We start from the raw sequence: 12,125 nt of genomic DNA, 5'->3' as shown, positions 1-12,125 counted from the left end.
CCAGCTGAGAAGCTCTGCTGCTCCCAAAGGTGGCTTTTTTCCTCTCCAGCCAGAATTACTGCCTCTTCTGCCTTCATCAGGGCTGTCCCTTGTTGTGGTGGCTCTTTTTATCCAGTTTTCAGTTTTCAATCCGGGGTAATTGCTCTGAAAATTGTTGTAACCTGGTTGTGTTTGCGGGAGGAGACGAGTTCAATGTCTGTTCACACCACCGTCTTGACGAGATCCTCATATCCTGATCTTTTAGGCTGTAAAGAAGGGGTTCAGCATGGGAGTGGAATGACAACAATGTACATCACAGAAGCAACTGTATTCTTGTCTTTGGACTTGTTTAATGAAAAGGAAAAATAAATGCCTGCAATTGTCCCATAGTATGAAAGTAATACAAAGAGTTGTGACCCACATGTAGGCAAGGCTTTGAAGAATGTCTTCATGAGGGGAACAATCAGGATGATGACTCCATGCAGAAATATGAGCCCAAGATAGCACTCAATGGCAGAATGAAGATCAATCTTCCCTCAGCGATGATTAGCAGCTTATTGTGGGAGATGTCTGAGCAGGAGGACTTAAGGACAACCACAAGACCACAAAAGAAGTAGGTGATGATAGTTCATGCACAGAAGGACAATTGGTCCATGAAGAGGATGTGCAAGAGAACATAACCACAAGAGGAGAACCAGGACTCAGCAACTAGGATGATACAAAGCTCATCCCTCACAATGGAGGTGTATTGTAGAGAGTGCTAGATGGCCACATACCTGTCATATGTCATCATTGAGAGAAGAGAGTTGTCGATACAACTAAAATTAATGAAGAAATACATTTTTAAAATGCACCCAGCATAGATGATGGAGTGATCCTGACGACACATGTTTTTCAGCAGCTTGTGGACAGTGGTGGATGAAAGGTAGCCATCAGTGAGGGCCAAGTGGCTGAGGGAGAAGTACATGGGGGTGTGGAGGGGATAGCCCAGCCTGATGAGCAGGATGATTAGCAGGTTCCCCAGCACTGTAGTCAAGTACATGCCCAGGAACAGGATGAAGAGCAAACCCTGCTGCTCTGGCAGGATGGGAAGCCCCAGGAGAAGGAACTCAGACACACTGCTCTGGTGCTGTTCTAGTCATGCCTCATACTACTCATCTTTATGCTGCGGAAAAAGAAGGCTTGGAAATCTCAGGAAGCTAGAAAAGATTAGCAGAACCACTACATTTCATACTGCAATTCTCTGCAAAAACAATGACTTTTTAACTGCATTCTCGTTAATTCTTCACACCTGTAGATGAGTGCATCTTCCTTCTATCACAACCTGTCCCCAGGAAGACATCACACCCAAAAGTAGCCAACAAGACTTCATTGCACAGAAGCAAGAATATGTTTACTGTTTCATTCAACCATTATTTATTAAACATTGGTACTGAACATGGGCTTCTTTTTAGGACTGAGTATGCAGCAGTGAACAGAAAGGCAAGGTCCCTGCCCTCTGTGAATGTAGAACTTGATGAGAATAAAGGGATAATTCACTACACCAACACAGAGTCAAATCATAATAATTTACTCTGGCAGAAATCATAGATGAGCCTCAGCAAACTGGTATTTGTTTGTTCTGCCTTAAAGTAACATGAGACTTCAATTCTGAGGAAGCCTTGTTGTAGCATTGTCACATTTCTCCTGTGAATCTAGCCAGGTCCCTTTCACCTAAATTCAAGTCACTCTAGCTGCTTGATCTCAGAATAGTTTCCAAAACAAAATAATTGTCCACTAACTATGTTTCATAAGAATGGTGAGCATTTTGGTGACCATTTGGGTACTAGGGTAAGAACTTTATCTACATTTCCTAATTAAATCAACACATCAGAGTTTAAAAGTTCAGAGCTGCACTAAGCATTTGTGGTTTATTTACCCATTCTATAGCTAAAATCTTTTACTAAATAGAAATGTAAATGGTATCAATTCCATGGGCCCTCAACAGTACAGCAGGAGATAAAGATCACACACACACAGACACACAAAATAATGTATTTCTGTATATCTTTAATATACATGATATATAATGTACATAATATTTAATACATATAACTTGGTTTTTATATTACCATTTTCTGTAAATTAAAAATTTTAAAGTATTAGCTATTTCATGTGGTTCCGTCTAATGCCTGTGTGGTCACAGCCCATACTCTTAACCACTACACCTCCTTTCTTAACCTCCTTTCATTGGCAGGGGAGCAAATCACCCTCTATTATTTTAGAGATACAAGGAAGCCTAAGTTGTCACCAATTTTCTTAGTCCTCTGCTTAGATAATTTCATTCCTTAATATTTAGAAACTTTCCAACTGACTAAAAATTCACATAATAAGCTATATTTAAACAGTAAATATTTACTGAGGGCATGTCAGGTTCACAAGACACGTGTAATTCTTTCCATTTTATAGATGTGGAAACTGAGGCCAAGTAGTTAAGTAACTTTCCCAAGATCTCTCTGCTACTCGATGGTGATTCTGTAGTCTAAGTTCGTACAGCATGATGCCTGGAGTTCTTTTTGCCTGCAATATTTAGTGAAAGTAAAAGGTTACAAAACTCTGAGTAACTAAGTCATACTCAGCAATGTGCCAATGATAGCAGATCCCTTTCAGGAAACAGAGAGTCTCTTGGGTTTCAGGTATCTCAACCAGTGGTGCCCCAGAAGGAGGGCACTTAAGGAATATTTGAGGTCATGGATGCTAATCAGATGCCCACAAACACACGTGCACACTCAGCTATAGACTCGCTACAACAAACAGCACAGACACTACCATTACGGAGAGGTGTGCTTTGGATCCTTCTGACCCACACCCTACCTGGAAGAAGGCAGTTAGCATAGGGCTGTTAAGCCTATTTGCACAGGTACAGTCACTAAACCACCAACAACCCATGCACGTGCTAACATACACATGGCAACATAAACACAGACAAAAACAAGCAACACATTCCTGCTCTCACACACAAGTGTGTCACCAGCAAACACTGCTTCTACATACACTAGTACACACTGCTGAGCAGAGATTGAGCCCTTTCTGATCTGGGTTCATCGATAAGATTGGGCATCTTTTTCTCCAGCAGCAGAAACAAGAATCTCATACCCAATGCTGATTGCTCATTCACTCAGCTGTGATGTAAGTATTTAAGATCGCAGGCATAAATCAGGGGTCCCTAATAACACATTGGGAGGCTGATAACTTGGTCTACAGGCACTAAAACAGAGCCCAGATTGGGTCTAACTCAAGTAAACAATCAGGTGAGTTAGATACATAATACACACACACGTGCAACTATCAAACAACATGCACACAAGCATACACACACACACACCCATGCACAAACACACACCCATGAATACAAAGGCGCACAAATGCACAAGCACACTGGAAGATCCACTGCTTAGTGCAGATTTCCAGCTCCCTCTGACCTACTTGTCCTTAATGAGTTCTGACAACTTCTGCTCCAGACTGTTGCCCAAATCCTCAGCTTCTCTTAAGGAATTCAGTATCTAGATAAATAGAAGAAATATATATGGCCTCGGCACTTTCATATTCCTTAGCCAGCTCCAGAGAAATGAGTCAGAAGATAACATTTTAATTACCAGTGAGAGGACTGAAACAAAGTCCCCATGGTTCTGGCTAATTTCTAATTGTCCGTTAGGATGCTCTGTGTCCAGGAGCCAGAGGGACTGAAGTCCCAGGGGATGGTGTCCCTGATGCAAATGATGACCTGGACTCCTTTCTTCTTGGATATAGTTCCGTCTGGCACAAAGAATTTTTTTTCTTTTTACTTTGAAATTATTTCAGACTTAAAGTTGTAAAATGATACAAAGAATTTGCACATGCAGTTCACCCCGATTTCTCCAATGGTTAATATTTTATTTTTAACTTATATGTGTGGGTTATTACAGGCTTAGATTTTCAACATATCTACCACAGTGCATATTATCAGAAGGCATATAATATCAATTCTTCCAATTGCTAGTGATTTTGTCCTTGATCAATTGGTTAAGGTAATGTCTGTCGGGTTCTCTACTGTAAAGTTACTGCGTTCCTTTCTAGTTAATAATTATCATTTTTGTAGATATTTTGAGATTATATAACCATAACTTTTTTATTTTAAAAATTTTACTCACTATATTTAACATCCATTGATGATTCATATATGAAAAAATTATTACAAATGTGGTGGCCCAATGGTCATTTTCCAATTCTATAATTTATTCCACATTTGTCAGTTGTGCTGTTCTACAAGAGGGAACTTTCCATCAGAACTGCTCATTTGTTTTTTCTTTGAATTATGTATATCATTATGAACTCCTGTGTTCTTATTTATTTGAGTCATAATCTATTTCTTGTATTATTCATTTTGAAGCTCAAATTATTCCAAATTTGGCAAATGGGAGCTGGCCTTGTGTTCCCATGATTCATTCTGCACATCATACTTTCAGGTTCAGCAAAATTTTCTATGATAATATTATTATGTCCTGGCCCTGGTGGTAAATCAGCCATTTTTCTGTATAATATTAGTTCCTTTAAGAGGAGAATAGTAAGGAGCAAATTCGGCATTAGGTGTGTTCATTGCTTTCAAAGCTTCTAAATGATCTCAAAGGACGCAGCTAGGAAATATATATAAAAGAAATACAGAAAGTAGAAACTAGAAACTAATAACGTAAAGAAATTGTTACCATGGGAAGTGGGTCAGAAGTGGGACAGAAAGAATGGGTGATGGGAACAGTATAGATGTTGATATATAATACATAAATTTCAATCTATTTATACATTTAAAAAACAATGACCTCAAGCTGATATCTCAAATTCTAGTTTGACACCATAGGTATTTTTTTAGCCTCTCCTTTTTCATGTATATGGTACTTTTCCCCTGACAAGAAAATTCTTATATATTAAAGTATATGGGAAAGCCATTCAGTTTTGAACTTGACTTAGCCTGAATTTTATTTGAACCAAGGAAGCCTGACTTAAGGTCTACCTGACATACATTGTATATCTGCTTTAATAATTACCCTAAAGTAAAGAATGTACTCATTGAATTAATGCCTCTCTTCCTATGATACCAGGGTCATGTTGACCCACTGTGTACGTGATAATCTGTCTATGTATGAAAATCTCCTTGAACTCTTGAAAGAATGTATCCTTGTCATGCTTTATGTATATATCTTTGTTTTGAAATGGTATATAACTGTGCTGAAAATTGCTCTTCTCTGGAGTAATTTCTTCCTTTGTGAACGTTTTAACTCCCAAGCTATATTCCTTAGTTTGTTCAAATATAACTCTCTTATTTTCTTTAAAATAGAATGATTGTTGATTGTTAGCATTGACATTTCTTAGTTGAGCCAGGTAGGAGTTCAGAGAAACCCACCTAAGACCACGTGGAGCCTACTTTAAGTTAGAGTACCAGCCCAGTTCCATTGTGCCCCTTCAACTTCACTGCACTGTTTAGAGGTTTTGCTGAGTTTTTCTGAAATCCAGGCTTCCTTATTTAAGTTGACAGTCCCGACTTTTATTCAAGCTGTTTCAGGTCTTCGGACTTAACATCTTAAGGGTGTACCGGTACGTTTCCTAGGTAAAGGGAATGTAGGGGGAAATTTGGAGTGAACTGGGTTGGCTGACCTTTAAATTTTGCTTTAATAATTATAAAAAAATTATGCTTACAAAGTCTGAACAAATTGTTTGAAAGCAAAATGAGAGGAGGTCCTAGTTTAGCTCTTAAAGACAAAGGATATTTGCTCCTTGCAGCCACAAGGCACTCTCAGATGACTGAGAATCTAGTGGAAGCATCTGCAAACAATGCTCGTGATGTGCAGCAGTCTCATTGGGAACTCCATCGTGATTGTTTACATCAAATAATTAACTGATGGCTCATCTAAGGAAACGTACATGGATTCATCATCCAGTGCTCTGAGCCCTCATGGTTATTCTGGATGGCTGGCAGGAGAAACTCAGTCATATAAGACTGTTCACAACCTTTTAGGAAGTGACACTCACAAGCAGCACACTTTTGACCCACTACACTTCCCTTAGGAATTGTTCATATTTTACATTAAAATGAAACTAAAAGAAAATGGGAAACCACACTTAAAGCTGACCAGCTTCCAGATGGGCAGCTACCCACTGCATCTCTGGCTAATTTATGTAAGGTACGTACAGAGCCTTTACTTGCAAGTACTTAACAAAATGAGAAAAATTGACAAAAGATAATTTAAATCTTAGATGGTCAAAATGGGGAACACCAATTCTAAGTCCTCTTTGGGAGAAATGCCTACTTTCAAGCTATTGGATATGTGTTTAAGAAATATGAAGAGGATAGCTGTAAGTGGATGAATCTTTGGATCAAGAAAACCAGGGGTAATTTAAAATTCTAGTGGCCAATTTGGGGCTCTTTTAGGGTTCCCAAACTTGTCTTTTGTGCACTAGATTTGAGAACCCTGGAACAGATTAAACGCAAACTGTAATCTCTAAAGAGTCAAGCATGCCACCTTCTGGCACACTAACTCAGAAACTAATGGTTCCAGAAGCTTTAAATATTTACAAATAACTCCAAAATTATATTAAGCGTGCTTTGTGTCCTGAGAGCTTGGGTTGGTAACCAACAGGTTGGGGGCCTCAAAATATGATTGGACAGAAATGCAAACGGCAGTCCATTTGCTTTCAGATATGATTGGACACAAATGTGTGTTGATTCCATTAGTGACTAGGATCCTACCAAACTTCCATTGGACTCAGGGGAATTACATTGGCCCTTAGAAGGAACAGTCCAATTATATAAGATCATGTAAGAAGTGCACCTAAAACTAAAGGCTTCAAAATTCCAAAATAGCCTTATTGACAGTTTCCTGGCAAAAAAATAATAAAAAATTAAGATATAAAAGGTAACTAAAAGAAAGGACTATGCAAAAGTCTGTTAAGTTAATGACTTAACAAACACCCCCATAGCTACCTGTAAAATAAGGTCCCATATGAGCCCCTAACAGAGTTGATGAGATGCTGAGAGATTTTTCTGAGAAACTGCTACATTATTGCCTTAAATAGTCAAGGAAAAACTAAAGTTAAAAAATTAATGGAGTTGTTTAATACCACCAGAAATATTTACTGTTTGTCCTGGCTGAAAACTGACAAGATATTTGAAATGGTTTAGCAACTTACTCTTTTTATAGGCTAAGTTAAAATAAAACTGTGTCCCCAGAGAGAAAGAAGCAAATTAAAGACAATGTAGTTTGGCAATTAGATCAATCTCTTATGTCATTTAACTTACAAGACAATTTCTGAGGAATTGATAGCAACTGTATTCATCTTACGAATCTTTGCAAAACTGGTAATGCAGCTGTAGAGGCACTTCAGACACCATCCATTCCCTTTCACCAACCCCAACTCTCCACTCACATTTATCTCAAAAAGCTTCTAACCTCTCTGTGAACTGTTATCTAGACTATCACTGATTTCTAAGGAGATAACCTAAATTTATTCCATCTGCCAGAAACACAATTTGGATCCAACTATTCTTTTATAAATTAGGGAGTTTTGTATGGTACCTGATTCATAGCAAAAATTTAACAAAAGCTATTTAAGATCTCTGCTTGTGTCTATATAGCTATGTATGTCTATATATGTGTGCCATAAACACATGTGAATTTTTCAACCTCTAATGATATAGTTTCTAAAAGAGCTCTATTTAATTGGCTTAGAGTAGTGCTTATGTAAATTATTTCTAAATGCAATAGAAACTAACGCAAAGGTTTTTCAAGTTAACATGATATAAAATAATATATGGTAAGTGAAAGCTTATTTAAGTTGCTTGTTTCGGTTGAAATAAACATATCTTCAGAGTTATCAGCATTGGATAAAATGCATATATGCAGTCTTCATGCTACGCATATTAGTCAAATAAGCTCATGTTATGTCTGTTACAAAATTTGTTAGCAAAAATAACTTAAACTGATAGATTATTTTGTTATATGTGTCATGAAGTTTTTGTAGGCAATCTAAACATAACTATTGAGAACAAATAAACTAAATAGATGTGAGGAAGATAAAAGGTTTTATGTAAAACTTTAAAAAATAATTGTATGTTATGGTACATGTACTTAAAAATGGCTTCAAAATCTTTTGCTAACTTGAAAATTTAGACTATTGCTAAATTAAGTTAAATGGTAGAAATTTATTAGGTAAATAGGTAATTTCCACTATGATAAAAATATTAGACATTAATTACTGAATATAGATTTATCTATCTTTGGCTTCTTATTACAGAGAAACTGGAAAAAATAACGTTTTTGTTAATAAACAAATTTTGTGGCATGCTGAAAAATTTTCCATGAGAAATCACATATTTCAAGACAGTATATATAACTCTGCCAATCCATAGAAAGTTCAAGTAAAGAATAAGGGAAATATCTCTGAATACAAGGAGAGGAAGATGCATGTTTTCAGTAAAGAAGATATGAGGAGTGGAGATATCTTTGTTTGTTTATTTTGTTAAGAAAGTAAATGTCCAAATTACTAGGATGGAGGGAAGGCATGGAACAAATTCTGAATGTAAAAAGGAAAGTTTAAGAATATTTGTGGAATATAAATTCCAAGGAAAGAATTTTCTGCATGGTCAGGTTGGCAAAGATTGAAATAAACTTAATTAAGTAAATGAGTTTCAATATAAAAAGTAAGCTGGTGCAAAAATTAGAATTTTGTTTTCTTTCTCTTAAAGGGGTAATTTCTTAGACTTTTAGACTGCCCTTGATGAAGATATTACGGGACTTTTTTCTTTTTACCTTTGAGTAGTCTACGAAAAAAGGAGGGCTTTCATGTTTCATTAAAATAAATGTCCTCTATTGTGTTTATCAGGTCCTCAGTTTGTCTCAAATAAAACTCTTCTTCTTTTTTTTTAATATAGAGTCGTTATTGAATATTTACATCAACATCTCGATAGTGAGCAGTCATTCTCTTTTCTACAATGTGTTTACTTATTTGCTGAATCTTTGAATATATGTTAAGTAATTTCAGAATCTTGAAATCATACCACTGTTAATGACAAACTAACTGCAATTCAAAAACTTTGTTTACAGTTTTTCTTTATTGTGGGAGTAGATAGACAAAATTCTGTATTCAATAGTTTCTTAAGTTACTTATGTTCTCTTCACCTTTTGTCTAATTATGGTAGTAATTTGAAATATAGTTAGATTCATTTGTGTGTTTTTTGTTCTTTTTTTATTCCTCATCTTCTATTTATTTTTAGTAGGTAAAAGATAATGCAGTCAAAACTCTACTAATAAATATACTCATTTCTCCATCTTTTCCACCCCATTCCCACCTACCTACTATACTTAAGCAATCTCATTAGTTTGTGATTCATTCTTCTTGAGTTTCTTTTCACTCAAAAGGGAAGATATATGTCTATTTTATTCCCCTTCACTTTGTTACAAAAATTAGCATATTATACATAGTCTTTTTACAAGTTGGTTTTTTTTCCATTTAACAATATATCTTAGAAATGCCTCTGTATTGAACATAGACATCTTTGCCATTATTTTTTCACAGCTGCAAAGTACTCAATGGCCTTGAAGTTCCATAGTGTTTGTTTTCGTAGTCCTAGAATGAGATTGTGATGATGAATGTACTATGAACCACTGCACTGAATACCTCAAATGGTTAAAATTGTAAACTCATGTTATGTATATTATACTACAAGGAAAATATTTTAAAGAGAAAGTAAGAAGTAATCTCAACATAAAGCATAGAAGAGAATTATAAAATAATAATAATGTCTGATTAATAAGTTAGAAGGGGAATGCAATAACAAAATATATTCTTAAATAATAAAAAGGGAGAAAGAGAAGAGAAAAGAAATATGAAACAGAGGTCTCAAACAGAAAAGATAAAGTAATATGGAAAATATAAATTAAAATATATCATGATGACATTAGATGTTAACAGAACAAATTCTCCAGAAATATAATGATTGATGATTTGCATAAAAAGAGAAAAATATAGCTTTACACTGTTAACAGCGGACACCTCACAGGTATAAGGATATAGAAAAGTTTAAAATAAAATAATGGAAAAGAAGGCTGTGAAAAGACTAACCAAAAGAAAGCAGGTATATCTATATGAATATCAGGAAAAGTAGATGAGTTTATAAGGTAGAAGCCATTGCAGAGATAAAGAAGAATATCTCTTAATTATAAATGAAGTGGTGTGCTATTAAATGCATAAAAAATTATTCTCTCTTTTTTGGAAAGTCTTGAATTGTAGTGTTTTCTAATTTCCATAGAGTCATTGTTCCCATTATGACTGATTTCAATCTCCCAACATGATGTCACTGTTTTTGGAGTCACAAAGAAATGTGGACAATCAGCTTGAAACCAATGTGAGCCAATTTCATCACATTACTAAGTAAAAGAATCAGTCCACCAGGAACAGATTGAAATTCTAATTCTGTGTCTCTTCAAGAACATGGCATAAAGAATATAAAACAAAAAGTGATATATTTAAAAGGAGAAAAACACAAATCCACAATTATAATTGTGTTCATTGTTTTGCATAAGATTTTGTACATATCTTATAAGAGATGATAAATAAGCAGAAAAATTTAATTAGGAATAAAGAATATTTAGCAATCCAAATAGCAAACTTGACCCAGTTAACGTGTTAACAGCAATCGGCATGACAGCAGAATGCATATTCTTTTAAAGCTATATAGAGTTGTCAACCATACAATATTTTTTGGAAGATATATTTCACTGTACTCATGACTTCAATAAGAGGATTTAGTGATTGTCACTTAAAGAAGTTAGCCCTATTGATAAATATTTCTAGGGCCTGTTTTATATCTCTGTTCCTCAGGCTATAGATAAAGGGGTTCAGCATGGGGGTAACTACCACATACATGACTGAAGCAATTATGTCTTTGTCATTGGACCCCCATGATGAGGAGAAAAAGTAAACACCTGCAAGTGTCCCATAGTATAAAGACACCACAAAGAGATGGGAGCCACAGGTAGAAAAAACTTTAAAGAATCTCTTGATGGATGGGACCCTCAAGACAGTGGAGCCTATCCGGATGTATGACCCCAAGATGCTACTCAAAGGCAAAAAGAAAAGCATTCCTCCTTCAGTGAAGATGACCAGCTCATTGAGGGAGATGTCTGAGCAGCTCATCTTCAGGAGCACAGTGAGGTCACAGTAGAAATTTGGGATGGTATTGTCAGCACAAAAGGACAGTCGGACCAAGAGAAGGGTGTGCAACAGAGCATGTGCACAACAGAATAACCAGGATCCAGCTACTAAGGAGACATACAGCCCCTGACTCATAACAGTTGTGTAGTGGAGTGGCTGACAGATGGCCACATACCTGTCATATGCCATCACTGCAAGAAGGAAATTGTCAAGACAAGCAAAAACTAAGAAAAAACACATCTGAGATATGCACCCCACATAGGAGATGGATTGTTGCTGAGTCTGCATGTTCATGAGCATCTTTGGAACCACGACAGATGAAAGGGAAATGTCAGAGAAGGCCAAGTGGCTGAGGAAGAAGTACATGGGAGTGTGGAGGTGAGAGTCCAGCCTGATGAGCAAGATGATGAGCAGATTCCCCAGCACTGTGGTCAGGTGCATTCCCAAGAACAAGGTGAAGCACAAGCCCTGATACTCCAGTGAGAAGGGGAGCCCAAGGAGGAGGAACTCAGACACGCTGCTCTTGTTCTCAGGCCTCATAGTGCCCTTCTGTATGCTGTGGATGAAGGATGTTTGGGAATATCAGGGATTTAGAAAATATTATCAGGTCCATCACATCTCATACTGTAATTCTATGGGAAAACAATGAATTTTTAAATAGACTCATTAATTTCCCATACTTGTGGATGTGTGCATCTTCATGCTATCCCAGTCTGACTCCTGTAAACCATCACATCCAACAGTAGGCTATGAGACCACATTGTACAGAAGCAAGAGAGTGTTCATGATTTTATTCAACCATTATTTATTGAAATGAACTCCTACTAAGGACTAAAATTTCAGCAGTGAACAAGAAAGACAGAGTTCTTTCCCTCTGTGAGTGTAGAACTTGATGAGCATAGAGGGATAATTCACTACACCAAGAC

General features: G+C 36.4%; 1 protein-coding gene across 1 annotated transcript; it reads right to left on the bottom strand.

Moving 5' to 3' along the window:
• Nucleotides 1-10,800: 10,800 nt before the first annotated feature.
• Nucleotides 10,801-11,809, bottom strand: LOC103555360 (olfactory receptor 1J4-like). The gene has a single exon (XM_008526834.2). It carries the CDS (start codon nucleotides 11,737-11,739, stop codon nucleotides 10,801-10,803), a length of 939 nt encoding a protein of 312 aa, XP_008525056.1. The 5' UTR covers nucleotides 11,740-11,809.
• Nucleotides 11,810-12,125: the final 316 nt, after the last annotated feature.

Source organism: Equus przewalskii, chromosome 26, assembly GCF_037783145.1.
Source record: "Equus przewalskii isolate Varuska chromosome 26, EquPr2, whole genome shotgun sequence".
Classification (NCBI taxonomy): Eukaryota; Metazoa; Chordata; class Mammalia; order Perissodactyla; family Equidae; genus Equus; species Equus przewalskii.
This window is presented reverse-complemented; position numbering and strand designations above follow the sequence as displayed.

Bases quoted from the DNA above. Each gene is read 5' to 3' on its own strand.
- LOC103555360 (XM_008526834.2), bottom strand. From the start codon at position 11,739: ATGAGGCCTGAGAACAAGAGCAGCGTGTCTGAGTTCCTCCTCCTTGGG.